The sequence below is a fragment of the Molothrus aeneus genome, chromosome 3 (assembly GCF_037042795.1).
Source record: "Molothrus aeneus isolate 106 chromosome 3, BPBGC_Maene_1.0, whole genome shotgun sequence".
In the NCBI taxonomy this organism is placed as follows: Eukaryota; Metazoa; Chordata; class Aves; order Passeriformes; family Icteridae; genus Molothrus; species Molothrus aeneus.
The window spans coordinates 86,310,181-86,331,158 of record NC_089648.1 but is presented as its reverse complement, the minus strand read 5'-3'; the positions used below and the strand labels follow the sequence as shown (position 1 = coordinate 86,331,158).

The window sequence follows — 20,978 nt, the reverse complement described above, 5'->3', positions numbered from 1 at the left end:
ATTTCAAAAAATATCTTCTAATTTTCAAAATCAGTATATGAATTTAAATTACTTCTCCATATAGCTACTGCTCCATATGAAATACTAACTCCCACTTCTCTCCCCCAGTATATTACCATGACCACAAGTGGTAAGTTCCCAAAGTATCCACTAAAATACAGTTTCTTTTGGATAATGCACTGAGGTAAGAATACAAAAATATTTCTAATTGGGAGCAAAGGCAAAAAAAAAAAAAAAAAAAAAAAATCAGGGCAACTCATTTTACCCAGTAATGAATCAAAGAAAAGAACAGAAGAGAGAAATCTGCTGCAATTCCATCTGACCTCTGTTATCAGTACAGAAGAGTTCTCTATTGAACAACCAAGTAATGTCTCACATTTAAGAAAAGAGCTGGAAATACCCGTGTAGACTATTAGACTAACTAATAATGTGCACCATGACTATTCATTATATGAACACTCTTTGCATAAATAGAACACATACCCTTGACAACGCGGATTAAAGATAACACAAGTAGTAATCATTTCAACATACACATGGCAATTTCATTGTGGCTGTGTACATTTATAAACCACAAAATCCAGATACTATTTAAGTCTTCAGAAGTAACATAATGCAGCATAATCAATAATTTTTAAGATTAATAATAAACATGCACTCAGACCACACTATTTATGTGCTACAATACTTCTAACTGACCCTGTATACGATGTGAAAATATGAACCCAAATAACAATAAAACAAAATAAAGATTCAGAAGAAAAAGGATGAAACTTTTGCATTGAAATATTTGAAAGAATTTCTATGCAGTAGTTTTGGAAATACAAGTGTCCAAATTCTAACTTGTTGCCAGCAATACTTACTGATGATGTCTCACTCTACTGCTAGTCTGATAGCTAAAAAGAATATGCATTTATCTTGGTCAAATTTGGTTCTATTCTTAGCCAAAAGAACTTCTACTGCATTACTTCCAACTCCAAAAAAGCAGTCAGATTTAATTGCTCTTGAAAGTTCCGACTCAATTCTACACTGGACTTTTATATGCAAATCTGAGCAAAAGTAATGACAATGCAACAATATATGTCAAATATATCTATCATAACCTATTAGTATTAAGTTATATGCACTCAAAATTTGACAATAAACACTCAAAAAAGACATCTAGTAACACATTGAGTAAGGGCTCTTGTGTCAAAAGGACCCCACATTACTGCACAGGTCAGATCAGATGATTAAAATCAGATGTGAGGCCACATTATTATGAGTATATGCCTCATACTGTCTTAATATACATTGTAGGATCTCCGTACACTCATGAGCATTAAAGGACTCTGGGATGTAACAGTCTGGGAAGGTAAAAAACAGGGCTTAAAACCAAGGTTTTGCTTGGCTCTGTCCAGTCTTTTTGGGTGGAAAAACACATCTACATCAAATGTGTATGTTTCAGCATGGTCATGACATTCTCCTCTATTACCTGAAGCCAGGCCTCATTGCTATCACAATCAAGCTTCTTGCCTAAAAGTCTGGAGTCAAATCCACACACAGCAGTTGCACTAGGTTCTTGAGAGTGTTTGCCTAGTATTAGCTCTAAAGTAGATCTTGATGTGTCAGTTCAGAATGTGCAGAAAAATATCTTTCCTCGCAATTTTTTATAAATGCTATGAAAGTATTACTAATCATACCACTATTTTTGCCAAACTTGGCTTAAAAAGAAGCAATAAACTATGGCCAGTGCAGCTTGAGATCCTACAGCTGCTTCTTCAACTTCAGAGCAGATATGTTTGTTAGGAGTTCCTTAATACCATGTCTATAGGTAAGTAAAAATAGTGGATCCACACAAATCAGGAAATCTACAGCTTGTCCTGACCTTACCCTGCAAGGTCAGCTTTTGAAATGTAGCTCTTATGTTACAACACATTGTGTAAAAGATGATGCAGTGAGAATTTTGAACAAATGTCTTGTCAGTGCACTTCGAAGTGGTTCAAAGACTCAAGAATGCAGAAGGGTGCACACAAAATGTAGAAATTGGAAATAAATTTAATTTCTTCCAAGCTACTATTTCATTTGCATTCAGAACTGCATATTTTTGCAAGTTAAAGGTCATTTGCTAAGCAGACAATATTTTGTTTTATTGCTTCAATAAGACAAGCAGTACTCTTTAATTACAGTTACCAAGTAGAAAACTTAGCCAAACTATGTTCTAATTTTCAGTTCTACATTTTTCAAGTTAATTGCTTTCTCCCCCACCCCCTACTATGCAATTTTTCTTCTGTGCTTTTTGTGTCTGTTTTATTTTACATGTTGCTTTTATTGAAAAAAAAAAGAGTTAGCATTTACTTTTCTGACCAGCAAAAAGACATCTGGTGAGCATCATTATGAGTTCTAATGCATGTTTGTAGCAGGATTATTATTAATAAAACACTGGAAAAGGTGGTAGTAAGTTAACTGGTCCTTTTATTTATCATTAATCTCTGAATCCTGAAAAGTTGCATATCCATACACTGAATCAGAGCACATGCTTCTTTCGGAATTATTTTTGAGGTCTGGAATTCAGACTTCATTATAAATGACAACTTCAGCTTTCCTTTATATATTTCTTTAGAAGTACTGTTGCATTAAGTACTTTAGTGTCTGCCAACAACAAGATTTTTCTAAGTCATCTGAAATATAGAACATTCATTTCAGTAGCTAGAAGGAAACAGCATTTGTAAATCTCCCTAGTACTTAAAAGTGATAATTCCTATTTGTTAACTGACCTACACCACAAAAGAGGTATCCAACCTCAAAATATATTCCTTCTTTCTTCTAAATTTGAGCTGGTGTTTCTTGGAGCTGAAGGAAAAGATGAAAAAGTCCTGTTTTGTACAACCTGCTTTTCAAGAAGGTGAACTCAAACTTTGCTTTGTAAAGCATGTCATGAGTTCTTCTTCATAAGTGACAAATGAATAAAAATGAGACCATAAAATGTTTTCCCAGACTAGCTCTCAAGAATGAAGTGTATTCATGCAAAGAATTGATTTGACAGGAATAGGTTTAAATTTGTCACTGGTTAAATTCCAGCCTATGTACATTAGATCTTATTTTATCTTTGTATCAAGAACCCAAGTCTCAAATATTTTTCAAGAAATTATTTCAACTAAAGGACTTTTAAATTGTCTATTATTTAGTCCAAGTTCTTCTCTTGTGCCTTAGGGTTGACTGAAGTTCTGAAAGAAATAAGCCTCAGAGTAGTCTCAAACTCAGATATATGTTTTAGTGGAGTGAAAAAAGAGATCTTCAACTTCAGGACTCAACAAGATACCCTAAGTAGTTTGGCCAATATACAAGGGATAAAGAACTTTTGGAGGCCGGCAGGAAGAAAACAGTACATTTGTGAGCAAAGACAGTTTAAGGAAGAGTATATTATACTATTTTATAATCTTCAAATCCCTTTTTTTCTCTGGCTATTGTAGGTCTATCAGATGGTTTTGAAATTGCTTTACTAGCCTTATACTCAATTTTGTTCTCTACAACTGCATTTCAGAAGTAATAATCTTCAGTCTTATTAGTATATGAACCAAAAGGCAGAGCTGTAGGTAGCATAGGAATATTAAAAAATAAGGTTAATTTCACGCTGCTTGTGTATAAGAAGATTGCAAGAAGAGGACCCAAAACTTTAAGGCTGTTTATAGAAACAATTTATAAGTAGTACTACATTAATTTATTCAAGTAATTGTGGCTCATAGCTGAAAATAACTGGTAATTGTAATGAATGATAACTATTCAGTATTTTTAAACAGCAATTATTCAAAGCTGTAATTTAGTTTCTGGCTGGCCTTTCTCTTATCAGTCCTTTGATACTGATATTTTGAGTCACCATTATGAGTCATTGGGCAGAAGAACTTAGGCATAAAGATACATTTCCCTTGTGCAGACTGTAAGCATGGAACCATTTTAAGAGGGAAAGAACCATTTCGCATCGCCCCAACTGTTACATGGTGGGTTTGCACAATTCTTAGCAGTGTAAGGTTAATTCGGATAGTTGAAGTCCTCTGGAGACTGCCAACTATTCAACAATGACTGGGATTCGAGGTGAAGATATTTGCAGGCCAAAAAACTCAATCCAGGATTTATGTTAATTTTGGGTTAAAAGATTTTTAACTTCAGTAAATACTTTGCTGACAAGACTGTAACCCACTTGATGGTAATCAACAACCTGACTTAAAGCTTTACAGCCTTCTAGACCACATGGTAAACAAATGGACAAAATTTACTTCATGTTTTAAGTGCAACAGCAATATCAGGAAGGGTATAATAATAATAATTTTTAAAAACCCACATAGACTTTTTTGAGTATCTTGAAGGAAGGAAATATGTGAAACACAAAAGATTTTTGTAGTGCATACGTAATGTGTTGCAAGATTTTTTCCCGTTTGACTGATTGCATACTTATATTTCTGTTCCACACAGATTTGTTTGTCATAATTCAATTCTACAAAGATCACACCAATAATCTATCAAAAGTTTAATTTCAATGAAGAAAAGGATGTAGAATGGAAAGGGAAATTTCCAAAGGATGGAAATTTGTCAAATTATTAAAAAAAATCTTAATGAGGAAACATCAAATGCTGACAAAAAGGAGTTTAGGAAATCTTTTATTCAGATTGATTTCCAACAATTTTCAAGATCTGCAAGACTACAATTTAGAAAGGAGACCCATAAACAAAAGGATTTCCAGTAGAGTTATGCCAGATACCAATAGGTTTATGTAGGCTGCTCATTTTTCCAAAAGTTAAATTTAAAAAAAAAAAAAAAAAAAAAAAAAAAAAAAAAAAAAAAAGAGGATCTAAGCAGCAGTTGCTTTTCCTCCTGATAGTTGCTGATTCCAAGAGGGAAAACAGTTTCAGTTTTACAGTTATTCTCTGCCAAACCAGCTGCAGTCCAGTGGATTATGTGGTTTTCTGGCATGATGGTTGTGAACACAGTGCATATCAAAATCAGAAAAGAACAGCATAGATACATATCTTCAGCAATGAGGTATGTTTCAAGCATGGACTCTGTGGTCTGACTTCTTGCACAACGTTTCTGTACTGTCCCCCCTCATGCTCTGAGCCAGAAAGCCACATTTGCTTTTTGCACCTAAGCCTTCCTTCCACCATTAAATACAAGAGTGCTACAGACTTTTATTTAAAAGGATGGAGATGACATAAATGTACTTCAAACTTGAGATTCCAGGATTTTACTCTTGGTGCTTATCCTTATCTACCATTCACTACAGATAGATCTTGATCAATTTCCTACTTGCCTAAAATTAGTAACAAAAAGATGTTCTGAATTAACGTGAAGCTGCATAAACAGCCTCTTAATCAAAACTCACCAAGCCTACCAACTTTCTGGGAAAAAAAAGAAACAGTGAAATGGGTTTTTTCCTTAATTTTATGAAGACAAAAAATTTCAAAACTCTCCACCTACTTAAGCCTCTATGTCTTTTAGAAGAAGGTTCTAAAAAATAACCAATGTGTTAATTTGTCAAGCAAACAAAAATTTAGTGACAATTTTATATAAAAAATTGGGCAAATTCAGTTCCTGGATCTTTCCTATCCTGCCTTCTAAGATGACAAACCACCTCAGGTTTCATTGTCACATCACATTTCCAGTGTTCCAAACAACAACACATACAAGAGTGTGAACAGCAGCTGCAAGTGTCCCTGGAACAACAGGAAACAGCTTGAGCTGAAAGGAGCATGTGCCTTTTGCCCTAGAAAGGCACTGATTTTAAAAGACACAGTTTTAAAATTAAGCAATAGACCACAGTACTTCAGTAGGTGGTCAAATAGCTAATATGAAACCTGTCATAAAGGGAATGATTTCTAGGGACCCAAGGTCATAAATCAACCCATTAGGTTCATCTACAGGAGGTAATCCTGTCAGGAAAGGTAGCACCCCTAAGGGGTGATAACAAAGCTGTTGACATTAGGATATGGCCCAAAGCATGCCATGTAGGGTACAGCAGCAGATGCCAAGGGAGTGGCTTCTGTCCTGGAAGCCCTCCACTTGATGTGGGAGAAGTGTGGGGGACAAATTCACTAGCTAGAGAAAGTCCAGGATCAGAATTGCATTGTGAATTTTGAGTGAAAATGGGATTAATCATATAGAAGGATTTTTAAGACTGTCCCAAACCACGGGATTCATAGGCATCCTTCATGGTGCTATTCTCTGACCACCCCCATAACATCCTGTTATGGGGTGGTCAGAGAATAGCACCATGAGGTGGTGCTCTGACCATGAGGTGGTCAGAGAATAGCACCATTTTCCCCAAACCATAAAGATAGGTAGTTCCAGTTTTTTCTTTGTTAATTGTAATGGAGCTTGCATGCTTCCACCTGGTCTAATTCACTGTCTATTCATTTGTTGTCTCAAGTCAGTAACATTTCAAGTATCAGTATTTAAAATATGTACCTATTCAAAGCAACTGCAAGTCAAAACTGGAAGGAAAACATAAAACATGTTGTTCCTGAAACCAATACAATCTAAGACAAGTCTGTGAAAGCCCATATAAAATATGGTCATAAAGTCACTTTCCTGAATGTCTGGCAAGATGCTTCATTTTTTATAGTTACAGATTTTTCCAGAAATTAACATTTGTTTTTCCATGAATAAAGTAATTTTAAAAAGGATTGTGATAACAGGATCTAACAATGGCCTGCTTCATGCTATTTGTTCCACAGCATGAGCTTAGATTGCTAGTAAAAATCTTCTCCCAAAAAATCTCCTAAAGTTCAGTGTTGATGTACCTTCACCCAAATCCAAGAGCTACAGAAATATGAGCCAAGATGAATCTCTTTAAAAACAAAATGGAAGGAATTTCAGTTAAGTCCATACTGTCTTCTTTGTAAAAATATGTTTTTAATCATCCCTCATGATGCTTAACTGGTTTTTTCACATGGTTACAGAGTTTCTTCTTTTCATTCAGAAAACGGTATTTTTAAGGTTTTTTTACATTACAATTTATTCCAATTGCATTTCTAGTGATTTGAGACTTTTGATATGAGACTCCTAGATGCCTTAAAAGATATCCAGCACCTCTCATATCCCTCTAAAAATATAAAACTTTTTTTTATTTGAATAAAATGGCAGTTAATTGGTTAATATTAGTCTCTGATCTTTTTAAAGTACAAGATATTTAATTTGTGACATGCAACAGGTGTTGTGATAAATGTAAACTTTTTTGTAACAATAAGCTGTGAAATGAGCACTCAACAGTTCACCACTACTGCAAATAACTTGTTTGAATACATCTTTGGCTTTAAGATGAATTTTAGTTATTTCATTTTGTCCTCCCTAGGCAAAGCAACAAAGAACTATGTATCCAATTTCACGGAATAATTGAGAAACACATCACAATGCATAAAGGGTTTACTTTATCCCTGCAATCCACTATCATCAACTCAGATTTCTAGACCAGGGAAGCCACCTGCTGACATTCACAAGCATTAATTGACAGTGTTTATCCTTACCAACTCTGTCTCAAAACTAAGAGCACTGTATGCACTGACTTTGTACACACCAAAAGTCCTGGTTTTGGGGTAGTGGTGATGCGTTTTTAAACTCAAAAATCTTTTTCCTGAAGCTATTAAAGGTTCCTGAAAATCTTATCTTCCCCAAACATGCATGCAGCTGACATTATAAACTGTTCTGTCTCCATGGCTTTTGTTTGTTGACAGTACAATTTTACAAATATTTGATTCGACATCTCCCACATTAACAGTACAATAAGCATGCCTATATAAAGAGTATAAATAAAGAAACTATTAGTACTTTAACCTAAAATTGTGATATACAAGTATCTGAACAAAGTGATTCTTAGTTTTGACTTCAGCTAAAACAAAATACAAGAAATTCAACCTGCATGAGGTTTTGAAGAAAACAAAACCATACCACAAGAGTATAGCAGAGAACACAAAACCTATAGCTTGATTTCTATTAAAGAAACTACAAATGAAAAATTGAAAGAACCATAGCAATAAATAATGTTAACACTTAGACCTAAATATTTTTGTTTCCTAAAAGATATTTTTCCTTGGCTTTTTTAATATTTTCCATTACATAGTGAACTCCAAAGACCCCCTGACATGCATTCACTGTACTGAATGAATTAGAATGGTAGTGTTCATTGAAGCATACACCACAGGGAATGAGTTGTAACTAAAGTACATTAATTATCTGGGAACTACATTCAGCAAGCATCTAAAATATTTTTAAAGAGGCATTAGATTTCAAACCCTTTTTCTATAAAAAAGATAGCTGCAATTTACATAGCTGTCTCTTATTTTGGGAAGGAAAGTAATGAATTTAACAGATCACACTTATAACGGATTCCTAGCAATATGGTCTGTCTGAAGAGTCACATAGCCACATGGGTGGAAATGTTTGTACATCTAACTATCTAGGAAATGGCATTTCTTTTACAGTTGTAATTTTAGCATAGAATTTCTTTTAAGATTTAAATAAGTGCTAGGAAATTCTTTTTAATAATGTGATTCAATAAAATATTACTTTAAAAAAATATTTGCACCATTTCTCTCCCATTTTTTCTTTAGGCAAAGGAAATTAACTTAGGTTTTCTAACTTAACTTTTACATTGCCAAAAGTCAGCAAAAAGTTGCAATGTTTAAGCCATAGCCACTGGAAAAAAGTATTAAATAAAAATGGTGTATAATGTTTGGTTGCTTTTATGAAGCTCCAAGAACATATTTTGATTGGTACGAGAGAGGCTTTGCAATATAATTATTTACAAAAATTTACATGGTCTGATTTTGCTTAGAAAAATCTTCTCTTAAAATTTAAACTTTTCAGTGCAACAGTCTCATTGTCAGACATAGCACCTGGTTAATCACATGGCACCTTTTTGTGAAGTTCTTTTTTTTTTCCCTTTTCAGTCAAATCCTTGTCCTTCCCCAAAATTGTCTCCATATGAACCTGCATAGTGAAGATGACGATGAAAACCTTTAAAATAAATTTTAAAAAGCATTCAAGACATGAATGAAACTATGTACTGCTATTTTATTGACATTTGATAATATTTTTAATAATATTAATTATATTAATATTGTATTAATATTAATGATAATATTATTTTAAAATAATATTGTCAAATTATATTATATCATTTTTATTGATATTTGATAATATTGATAATACCATTTGAATGAAATGATATTATGACTAAGCTGAAATGGGTGGATAAAAGAAGCTACTTTCAGCCAAAACACTGAATAGAAATTTTCTCTAGCACTCACTTAGCTTTGCTACTGTTAAACATCTCACAGAGCATGCTTTGCAAGCAGACACCATGTAGAACCATTTAAAGATACCTCTGACTGAAATGTCAGATCTGAAAAAGGGGAACAATAAAAGAGAATTTCATATTGCTTTTTGTTTCTCTTCAGTACATAATTGTTATGTTGGGATCTTAAGACAAATGAGTCAGAATTAGCACATATAATGCTCTTGTTGAGCAATTTCACTAGAGAAGGAATCAGTACCAACAAACCTGACAAATGTCCAGGCACACTTTCTGCAATAGCCTTAGAAAGAGCCATTGAGTGTGGTTTGTGGATTTACATATAGCAGCTTTAGTCAGTTTTCTGTGCCAGGAAATTAAACTACTCTGGAGAGATACTTTAGCCTAAAGAGTACACTATCTTAAATGCTTTTACAGGACATGCATCTAGAGTGATTTATACCTTCTAGTTATTAATTTTAGACATCATACATTTAGGAAAATAAATGAAATAAATATTAGAAAAGTAAAAAGGAGTAAGGTGCAGAAAAGTCAAATAATCTTTTAAATCCAGAGATCACTGGTCCATGGAAATTATTATCCAGTCTTCAGGATGTTAAACATATTGAACAACTTAGCAATTGCACCTGCACAAAACCTTTGCATAAAAATTTTCAAAATCTGTATCAGTCTCTTTGAAATTTCACCAGTATCTACCAATGAAACAACTAATTTCGTATAGTTAACAACAGCAGACATCCTAAGTGCTTTAGGACTTTCCATTTTCAAAAGAACTCAGCACTCATTTCAAATGTGACTTGCTACTTACTGATTAAAAGAACTAATATTTATTTCCTGATCAGTTTTATATTTACTTAAAAGATTTTACAAAGGAAAACCACAAAAAAAAAAAAGATTCAGTTCTGACTCAATCCTTACTCCCTTTTTTATAGCCAAACTGAGCTCAAATACTAAATTAAGAAATTTACCAGAACCTGAAAAAAATCTTCATTCTGCAGAAACATCCACTGGTAATGATCCAGTATAAAACAAATTTTAAAATTCTGCTGCATTTAGTAACTCCTCCAAAAGGGACAGGCATCTTTTCAGGTAACTTTAGGGGCTTTTCAGCGTTTTTCAGTTTGAACTGGCTTACCAATCTCATTTATGATGTCAGCTTGGCATGAACTCAGCCACTACAAGTTATCAGAGAGCTCAGTTTTATGATTATAGACCAAGAGCATTAGCATAATATTTCAATAAAAGTGAGATTCAGGAAAGTTTTAAAATTGATACTGCAAAGAGAATTTATTTTAATTTTTGTACATACAAAGACACTCAACGATCCTCCATGAAAGAGCCTAACAAAGCAAATGTCAGTTAAACTGACCTTTTGGCGTCTTCCAGCTTTTTTTAAGCCCCCAGTGTGCTTATTCTTCTGCTCATTAAAAATTTTGCAAGAGGCATCAGTAACGTGACACTCTGAAACTTCATCTTCACCACCTAGAAACCAGATTTAGAAAAATGAAAAATGCAATCTTATGAAATGAGACTGCAATCTCTTATTTTATCATAGCACGGCACTATGCACCCTTAAGATACTTAATAATTTGTACCAGTTTTTTTCACTGGATTTCAGTTAGGGAAAAGGAATGACACTCAAGCATCTGACTTCATATTTGAGTACTTGTTCTTATACATAAACCAGTTGTAAAGCTCCCAATTTCCTATATTTTTAAAACCATATATTAACTACAAGTAGAGAATCTGCTAAATTGCTATTTATTATAAAATGCGCAATTTCTCTGCATAGAGATATTTGGGTATGAAGCTTCAGTGGCTAGATTTTCTTCTTCTTATTGACACAATACTTTTGGTACACACTTTGTTTATCTAAAATGACATGAAGGTCTGAAACTTGTTTTCAAACACTTTGCACACAAATCTAGCAACCTGTTGGCAGGCAAGGATTCTGTCCACATAAAGGCATATCAGACCTATTACGTATGAAAAGGAACCATCCATAAGAATGCACTCTGTCAAAACCCAGTATTTTTCATTATGTATTTTATGAATTCTTCAACTCTGTCAGGATGACTTTCCTAAGAACTAAATAATAAACTTCTAAATCATTTGAGAAAATAGCTTGCCTGCCTAAGATGAAAAAATTTGATCTTTTAAACAATTAAGCTTTAATTACTCTAAATTTAGAGAGCATTTTTCCCAAATGTCACTCAATAAAGTCTAATTTAGAACATTTGTTCATTTTTAATTTCAAAAAAATGGATGAGATCAGTTAAAGTTTAATTAGTGATTAAAGTGGCCTAAATTTAGCACCTGCCAACTAAGTTTTTTGATTAGTTTGGAAAATACTGAAGGGTACTGTCCCTATTTAGTATGCATATATAACTAAGAATCATTTGTTTTTCTCTGACAGCTACTTAAACTCTTAATCCTTGAGGTGACAAACCATCAGATTACAATTAATTATGGTTACTCTCTTTAAAATTATAATCTTTAAACTAGTCAAAATTCATTGCGATAATTTTGTGTAATAAATGTAAACCTGGTTTTCAGGTACAATTGTTAATTTAAATTCAATATTTAGGTATATAGTGTCATGTAATAAAGAGATAATAGCTATGTTAATTTTATTTAGTATTGCACTGAGACCAACCATTTTCAATTTGAGGAAGACTGTTGGCAAGTAGAAGAGGAGAAAACATCTTGCCAAACAATAAAAAAAATACCTCTTCTTCCATAAAAACCAGAACTTTTAAACATGTATTTCAAATCTTAAAAGAACCGCAAACTAATTACATGACTGCATAGGATGTAAGGAGATCATGTACTCCACTGCTACACCAAAGTAGTCTCTGTTAATTTCGATTAGGTTATTTCAGGTTTTTTGGGGTTTTTTTGAAGGGTAGCTTGGGTTGGGGGCTAACAGTGAAAAGTGGTGTAATAATCTAATAATCTTTTTACTACTCTGGCCTGAATGCTCATGCTCCACAGCACTTGTCCCACTGGGGCTTAAAGTCTTAAAACCTGTACACTTGGACTTCTTTCCAGTTCGGGTTGACTCCTGTGGGTTCTTCATATTTACAGGAAAGTAAGAAGAGAGGATAATGTCCCTTATGTCTGATTATCAGCTCGTGGATCTTAGGCATTACATTAATAAGGCCTATTCTTTGCTATTCTATTCCTGTCTAGCAGCACTTCTCAAGCACTTTCCAGCTTTTCCATCCTATAGGTCTCAAGCTTCACTATTTTCTATTTTTTCCTGATTACTTTTTAAAGTAGTCAGGCATAAATAATGAGTTTTCATCTTTAGTACCTTTTCCTAGAGGACTTTAAAGTTGACAGAAGTTTTTGAAGCAATTGCATCCAGGGTTAGTTCTCCCTAAACTAAGTTCAAATATACTAGTAACCCCTGCCACTGTGGTCCATTAGATCCCCTAAATCCTCTTCAAAAACACTGCCCAATGATTGGCACCAAAATGAACAACTGAGCCCTCTGAAGCATTATCACAAATTAGAGATATTTTGCTTTGCAATTTAAGCTTCTACTCATTCATGATAATTTTAACACCTATGAGAAGTTTTGAACCAGAATATTATCTTCAAAATTCCATTTGATATTTCCATTGAATTGAAAAGCAGTGATTAGGCGAAATGAGCTAGTTCTGCCCAATCAAATAAACCATGTCTATCTAATAAAATCTTTTTCTATAGTATGGTTCTCTACTTTAAAAATATTGTTCTGAAGCGTCATTCAAGGAATGTAGTATCTACCATTTTGTACTTATCCATAAAAGCATTTACCGAAACATGAAGGAAGAATTAGGTCCAAATTTGTCATCATTAATCCTTCAGGTACACATGCACAGAATATTTAATACCTTGTGTTGTTATTATATTATAGATATTACTGAAGCATGGGCAAACAAATTTTTATTATACAGAACATAATTTCTTCAAGTTTTCTGAAAACATATGTGTTCCCCTAGGTCTTCAGAGAGAGCCTGTTAATGGTTTATAAAAATTGTATGTAAATTGTTATCTGCTCTAGGACAAGTGCCATCAGGCTTTGGCAAATCTGACTACCTCAAAATAATTCTCAGCCTTTTCCTCTACTCAGGAATACTTGTCCTCTTTTGTTTTAATATTTAGTTATAATTCAACTTTTTGTGATGATAAATAAAACAAGGAATCAAGGAAGAAATAGCTTTCTTCTTCATGCCTCATTTTTTTTTAAATAGGACATAACAGAATCTCAATAGAGGACATTATAAAATATTTTTAGTGAGCCTATCTTCTTCCAGAGCTGAAAAAACCAAAAGGCACATCAAACCTAAGGAAGTTTTTACATGTGTGCTTTTAAAGACATAACCATTATCTTAGCAGCATTAAGACCCTTAACACCTAGAACCTCAGGTAAAACTCAATAATCTAAATTAAACACAATGATTTCTTGCACCAAATAACAGAACGACATTCTAGATTTTCCAACTTAACACTGAACTACATTAACTACAGTACAATGGGTCTTAGTTTAAGTCTTTTTGCCAATTAAGATAATATTTGCCTTCCACATTAGCATAAATATATAAAATTCACTCAGATAAGCCTTACGTTTATTTTTAAGACTGGAAGTAATGCTAGGTCTGAGTTCAAATTTCTAAATGATTTTAGCATGATAAAAGCTTAAGATAGTATACTCTTGCATTCCTTATTTATTGTGCATTATTATTTATTGTTGTAGCTTTCAGATGAAGAGTCACATGACCTGTAGATGAGCAAGATGAACATAAGTAGCAGAATTTATTTCAGCAGAACAACTGGGCAGCCTTGAATGTGCCCTACAAAGGAAACCAATGCTTGCTACCACATAAGCATTAGGCCTTGAAAATTTGGTTTCAGATTAGCCTGCATATTCTACTTTAAAATGAAGTGTTCTAAGTTGTCTATGAAAGAAAGCTTATCAAATCATCTTGTCATTAAAAGTACTGGGTAAAAGTGCCACTGACATAAAATCACAACAAAAAATGGGCAAGAAAAATATTTGATATTTAAAACAGATATAACATTTTATATGGCTATTTGATAACTTGTAACCTTATATTTATGATGAATGAAGACAATTCATTAGTTTTTAAAAATATACTGGATTTACCAGCTTTCAAATAATGTACAGTATACAGAGAAAAACCCCAATTTACAATTTATTTACTAACAGGGACAAGAAACAACTTACATTTAATTAAAAAAGGAAATGCTTAACCCATAATTAATAAAAATCAATTATTCCATCATAGAGAATCACAGGAGTAAGTGTAATACAAGATTTTAATTTTCTACCACGAAATTTGCATTATTAGGGAAAACACAACTTCTCTTACATTATTGATTCCTTCCATTCTTTAAGTGAGTTCATTCAAGCTGTCAAACTTGAGGTCCTACTTGCCTACACTTTGTGTAAATCTATAGAAATAATATCCTTTGGTGAAATTAGGGAAATCCGTTTCATCAGGTCCAGCATGTCAGTAGTAAGCCTGCTGTATGCCCTCCTTGCTGCCCCAAGATCTCGAACACCAACATTTCACGGTCATTGCAGCCTAGGCTCTTTGAGCTCCACATTCCTCACCAGCACCTCCTTCTTGGGGAGAACAAGATCCAGCATGGAACCTCTACTTCATGGCTCATCTATCACTTGGAGCAGAAGGTTGTCCTTTATGGGTGTACATTTATACCTGTATGACATACAGCTGTATCCACTGTTTTTTAAACTGTGTCAAAAATTATGCACTCCAGATACTAAAATACAGGTGCAATGAACTCAAAATGGCAGCTCACAGTTCAGCTGCTTATTACTCACATGTATAGGCACAGTCATGGTTCAACATTCCCACTGGATTTCATAAGTCTGATAGCAATTTTGTTGAGCCCTTTAAGTTAATCATTAGTTTTATATAATTAATTGATGCACTACTACAGAATTTTCTAGGGAAGATAAATTACTAAAATACACAATTATAGTTACAAATATTCAACTCCATGTAAAGCTTGACAAAGCTCGAAATATCAAAATCTGAAAATTATTCCAATGTAAGTTAGGAGCACCTTTCAGAGAAATTCCTGAGATTCAATATTTTAGAATCATTTACATAAAAATACTTTATGCTAAACCAACTTGAAAATGCTTCAATATAAAACATGCTCTTAAAATTATAATTAAAAATTAAGATCAGTTCCATATAAAAAAGTAATGGTTGAAAAAGATGAAAAGATGCTTACACTGAAATTCTTGCAAGTCTTATTTCATCGCACAAGTTACACATTGATAACTCAAGTATTTTTTTCCACTAGAGATTTTATGATCCTAACTGCAATTTTAGTAACAATTTTCACTTGTGAAATAAAAATAGTTTGAACAAGGGAACCTATGATGAGACCATGGTTTCTTAAACAGATTTTGAATAGCAACAGAAGGTTAGAAGACTAAGAGAAACAAGGCTCAGCATTACTTTTTTTGTGTACAGTGAGCAGTTTCTTATCTTCTATGACTTTGTGTTTGTAAAGTATGGGAAAACAAATAGGTGTTCTTTTGGATTCTATGCATTCATTTATCTGTCTTAGTAATTAAGTCAGTACCACAGTATTTTCTTCTTTTGGTGTGTTTCTGAAGTATTTTTCCTTTTGGAATGGCAGTTCATTTTGCAATTTAGTTGCATTAGTATATCAAGTGCAGTATGATATCTTTTGATTTTCCAGCTCTATGTAGTAACTTACCAGCAGTGTGAGCACAGTCATTTATACTGTTGGAGGATTTTTCATGAGCATGCTGTGGCAGCCTGTTCACATCATGAGCATCTAGAACTTCTCCAGTGTCATCTTTTCCACCACCTGATATATTTAATGGTATGCTTCCAGGATGTTTAGCTGGTTTGATTTTTTGCTTTACTGGAAAATCATTTACTGAAATAGATGTCTTCCTACTTATCTTAGTAGTGTTATGTGGCTCACAGAAACTCACATCATGTAGGTCCATGCTTGCAGAAGAGTCTTTGCAACAAACTTCAGGAGGATTCTGTGATTCCTTTGGTACTTGTATCTGTACTTCATTTTCATTTGAACTACATGATGAAAAGAAGTCTTCATAAGAAGCCTCTTCAGTGCAACAAGACTTGCTATAAGTAGTAATTGCTTGCAAGAACCGCATAGAGTCTGATGCACCCAGTTCTGAGGTAGCCAGCTTCAAACTTGGTAATGTTTGTAGTTTCTTTCTCTTGTCTTCAAGAACAGAATCATTTCTGTCAACAGGGAAGCTTTTATCCAGTGAATATTCATTTAAGTCTCCACTATTCATAGGCAAATTAGAGAGACTGTCAATCAAAGCAGGAACAGTATTTAACTGGACTATTTTTTTGGAAGGAGTAATATGACCAAAGCCCTCAAGAAGAGAAAAATCATTTGCAATTGGAGTAGTCTTGCTCTTGTTCTTTTGATTTTTCTTTGGAAAATTTAAATGTTTTTTCCCTAAAGACAATCTGTCATCCAAAGTGGGCTGTATAATCTGTTTCTTTGTTAAACTTCTGGTACGTCGTTTTGGTGTTAATCTCTTCTCCTCATTGCCATGTGATGGAGAGTTCACTGATGTGCTCATGGACACATGAATATCAGTCCAAGTATCACAGGCATGTTCTGCTACCTCTGTTCTCTGTCTCTTTAGCGGCTCAGTTCTCCAAAGATAATCACAACTGGAGTTCAAGCAGTCTTCCATTTGTTCTTCTGCAAAACAAAAAAAGTGGCAATATAAATGAATTGAACAAAACAGAGAGAGTATCAATTTCTTAGTGAAATATATATGGAATTCCTGAACTGGAAAAAATATAATTAGCCACTTCTCTGGATATTATATGGCAAGTCAACAAAAACTGAACAGAAAATGGATTAGAAACAAAGCACATTCTATGCTGACAAAAACCTACAGTTCTAGTTATTGTATCCCCTAACCTGGTCATAAGCACCCGCAGTCCCATTCTGCTTTCTTGAAATAAGGCAACAGAGCAACTCGTTATTCCTCTTGCATTTGTAGAGAAAGCAAAATTATATGCTGATAAAATTAGCTTTAATAACAGTGGAAACTCAATAATAATTTTTCTACCACAGCATTAGTACTACCTTGAAGATTTTGCAGTTAAGATGGATTTAAATACAACACCATACTATCATGTTGCATACATTAAAACCATTATTAAACATAATAAGAATGTGGATACAAGACTTATTTCTTGTAGCTAGTCTTATGAAATTAATTTGTGTTAGGTGTTACACAGAATCTACTCATAACTCTTCACAATAAATTCCTCCAAAACAAGCTAATGTACGATGAATCTCAACATACATTTTTTAAAATCCTGCTGTTCTACAAGAAGATTGCAATAGAAGCTTTTGCTAAAGTAGCTGTTTAGTGCAACATCACAGAATACACATTCTTTAAGTTATTGATATTATTTGCTTACTAGATATAGATAATATTTTTAAACCTATAGTGTAGCTAACTATATTAAGAAAAATAAAACACATAGAGATAAATTTCACATGGTATGATCAGTCTCTCATACTGATAACTGACAAAGTCAGCTTCAATCCTCAAATTAACCTGGCTTCTTGAACTTTCTAAACCTTTATTAACCAATCTCATGTATCTCTTAGACACAAACATAGGAGACACTGTCACAGAGCACTGGAGATGGAAGCTACACTGAATGCTGTCATGGGAATTGGTGGTCTTAATGTAAAATTACATTGTGCAGTTGCAAAGCTGAAGGGACATACGCAAGGAAATCTCTCAAATTACAATGTTCTACCTCATCAGCACACAACTAATCTACCAAAGTAAAAGAGTTTGCTGGCAGAGCTATGCTACTTCCAGTATTCAACTACCACTTCTCACTAATATTGCATGAAGACATAACAAGCTGTCGTAGGCTGCAAGATACCCACTGTGTTCTTAGGTAAGCCAACATGACAGAACTCCTGTATCATGTCAATAAAATATAACACCTCAAAATAGCACGTGGTATACCTTACTGTTGAGGGAGAATGGAGAGCAGGCAAACTGCTCTAGTGGCCCTTACTACAAATTCTAAAGACTCCCTTCTCCTCACTTTTCTACTGAGATCAAGGCCACCATCTGACTTGAGCTCTTTGCCCCTGCGACTGAGAGATGACATGAGGTCTGAAGCACAAACCTACTGCATACATAATCAATACTATTAAGATATTCACCAATGTAGCTCAACAGACTTCACAATCTCCTCCCTGCTAATACACCAAAACACAGGAACAAACCCCTAATTTATGAGAATAATTTTATGAGGTTCTTACCTTACTAACAAATTATTTTAATCCATCTTAAACCATTAAACATTTAAAAAGCTGATGTATTTTTACTTGTGTTATTTCTTCAAACTTGACCACTTAATCTGAAAAACACATTAGGCTAACTTTCAAATTCATGCTTTTCAACTGAAAATTTGGAAGACATTTCAGTTCCTTGAGGTCTTATCCTCATTCAGATCTCTTTTAAGCTTCCCACATCACACTCTTTGGTGTGCACTCTGTGTTCTATATATGATCACTGTTAAGAGCAGAGAAGATTGATACCATGTAGGACAGAAAGATATTAATAGGGAATGGTATGAGTAGAGAAGAGGAAGTGAGGCCAGCAATACAGCTATAAGGCAGAGCATTTACCTAGTGGTATCCTCATGCTCTATTTTTCTTCACTTCTTAGTACACATACTTTCTTTAGTAAGGAAAAACTAAGATAATTCAGCTTTAAATATAAAAGATTGAGAAAATAGATGCAGTTCTCATTTCAGTATGCCATATTTCCAAAGTAAGATATAAAGGCCATGTATTATTTTTAATTTCTGTAAATATATTAAGTAGTGTTAGTTACCAGGTAGCAGCTCATCTTCCGAATTAGTTAAGATACAAGTAAAAAGTGGGCAGTCTGCTGGTGAAGTACTTGGAAGGGTTTGAGTCATTTGTGAACCTAGGAATAAAAAAAAACAATTAGATATTTGTAAGCATTTTTTCTAGGTAACTCAGCAGCATATTTTTCTGAATCTAAAGAATAGTGTAAAACTATTTAGAAATTATTACTGATATTTCTAAAGCCTGTTGAGGCATTTTACTAAAGAGTCTGTGAAGTCTTGCAATTGGCAATCACATCCTAATATAGCAGAAATGCTTTTAATGTTTGAAGGTTTACCTTAAAATTTGGAGAGAAAATAAATACAAGCCTCACTAAAATAAACTGAGATTTAATTTTTCATCCATTTGTATTACTGTTTCTTTACTTTCACAATTGTTTTTGAAATTAGAAATTGACAGTATAGGTGACATGCACATCTTAAAACTTCAAATACTACAGATGTTGCCCCACCAAAAGATGTTCCACATTCAACATTTTTTATAGTAATTGGCAAAACCTACCGACTTAGATCTTATGATTTTCTCAGTAAGGCAATGCAAACACTAAAAAAATCTGAAAACTACAATCTAGATATAATTAATCAGAATATCCATTTTAAAATTGACTAGATTTATTTAATTAGGTTATTCACATTTATTTATTTTTTAAGTTCTGTTCTTCAGTACCTGGACAGATATCTCATCAGTTCTGGAGTCCTTTTTAAACTCTTGATATGGGAGATAAGGAAATAAGATTTAGAGTTTCACTGTCAAGTTTAAGCAAGAGGTGATAATATCAATTTACATGGCTAGAAAGTCTAGCATAAACATTAGTCCTCTTGAGCAGCCTAGTGATCAAAAAATTATTTTGCAACCACTGTGTTCCAAACATGCAATCAAGAAAAAAATTCTAAAGGTGAGAGCACTGGTGCATGAAAAAGTCAGCAATAAAACCAGCAGCCACTTGTGCATACTCATAACTAAGTAAAATTCAGCTTCTTACCAGTAGGAGAAAGATTCTCTCTTTTTTCCTTCATACCCTTTATTCTTCTTTCCATTTCATTGCACTGATCTTTTATCTTATTAACAGGGCTGTATATAAGTGAACCATTGTCTTCAAATAATAAAACTGGTACATCTGTATCTGCACAAAGAAATTGTATTTATATATTAATATTTGAATGCTGTAACAGCCTGAGATGAAGTTTCTTTCTTAAAAAAAAAACTTGGCAAAAAAAAAGTTTTCTTAGATTAAGATCATTACAGATGTCTTAACACAACAGAACTGCAAAGAACTCGGTAAAAATGACATCAACTTAATTTCTCATAGCAAGATGCAAAAAGCTCACAAAAACCCCAACCAACAAACACCAAAACCCCAACAAGTGCTTTAAAAAAACTTCGCATCTTAGTAAAAAAATTCTTACCAGCATTAACTGCTTTCTTTTGTAGAGCTAACTCTTTAGCCATTTGGTTCAGTCTTCTTTGAAGCTTTTTATTATTTTCTGGAGTTTTTTCAACATAGTCTTTTGGCTGCATACATTTGTGCTACAAGACAGACAAAACTCTTAAGTATATGTACAAAACTGCCAAAATAATGACACCTCCTATTTTGCCTACCACTTTGTCACAGTATTTATTATTGGTATTTATGCTGCTTATCACCTCATTGAGAGTGACAGATAATCACAGAAATTAGCATTTTGCAAAGTAAACTTTAATATTAAAT

At 33.5% G+C, this 20,978-nt stretch overlaps 1 protein-coding gene across 1 annotated transcript in view; it reads right to left on the bottom strand.

Annotated features, from left to right (window-relative positions):
• The window catches only part of MCPH1 (microcephalin 1), a 120,644-nt gene that overhangs the window by 89,715 nt on the left and 9,951 nt on the right, over positions 1–20,978 (bottom strand). The window contains exons 5-9 of the mRNA XM_066547293.1: positions 20,677–20,797; positions 20,253–20,393; positions 19,233–19,328; positions 16,055–17,053; positions 10,653–10,765 (exon numbers count right to left, since the gene is read on the bottom strand). Coding sequence (XP_066403390.1) covers positions 10,653–10,765; positions 16,055–17,053; positions 19,233–19,328; positions 20,253–20,393; positions 20,677–20,797 — 1,470 coding nt within the window. The remainder of the gene's footprint in view (positions 1–10,652; positions 10,766–16,054; positions 17,054–19,232; positions 19,329–20,252; positions 20,394–20,676; positions 20,798–20,978) is intronic.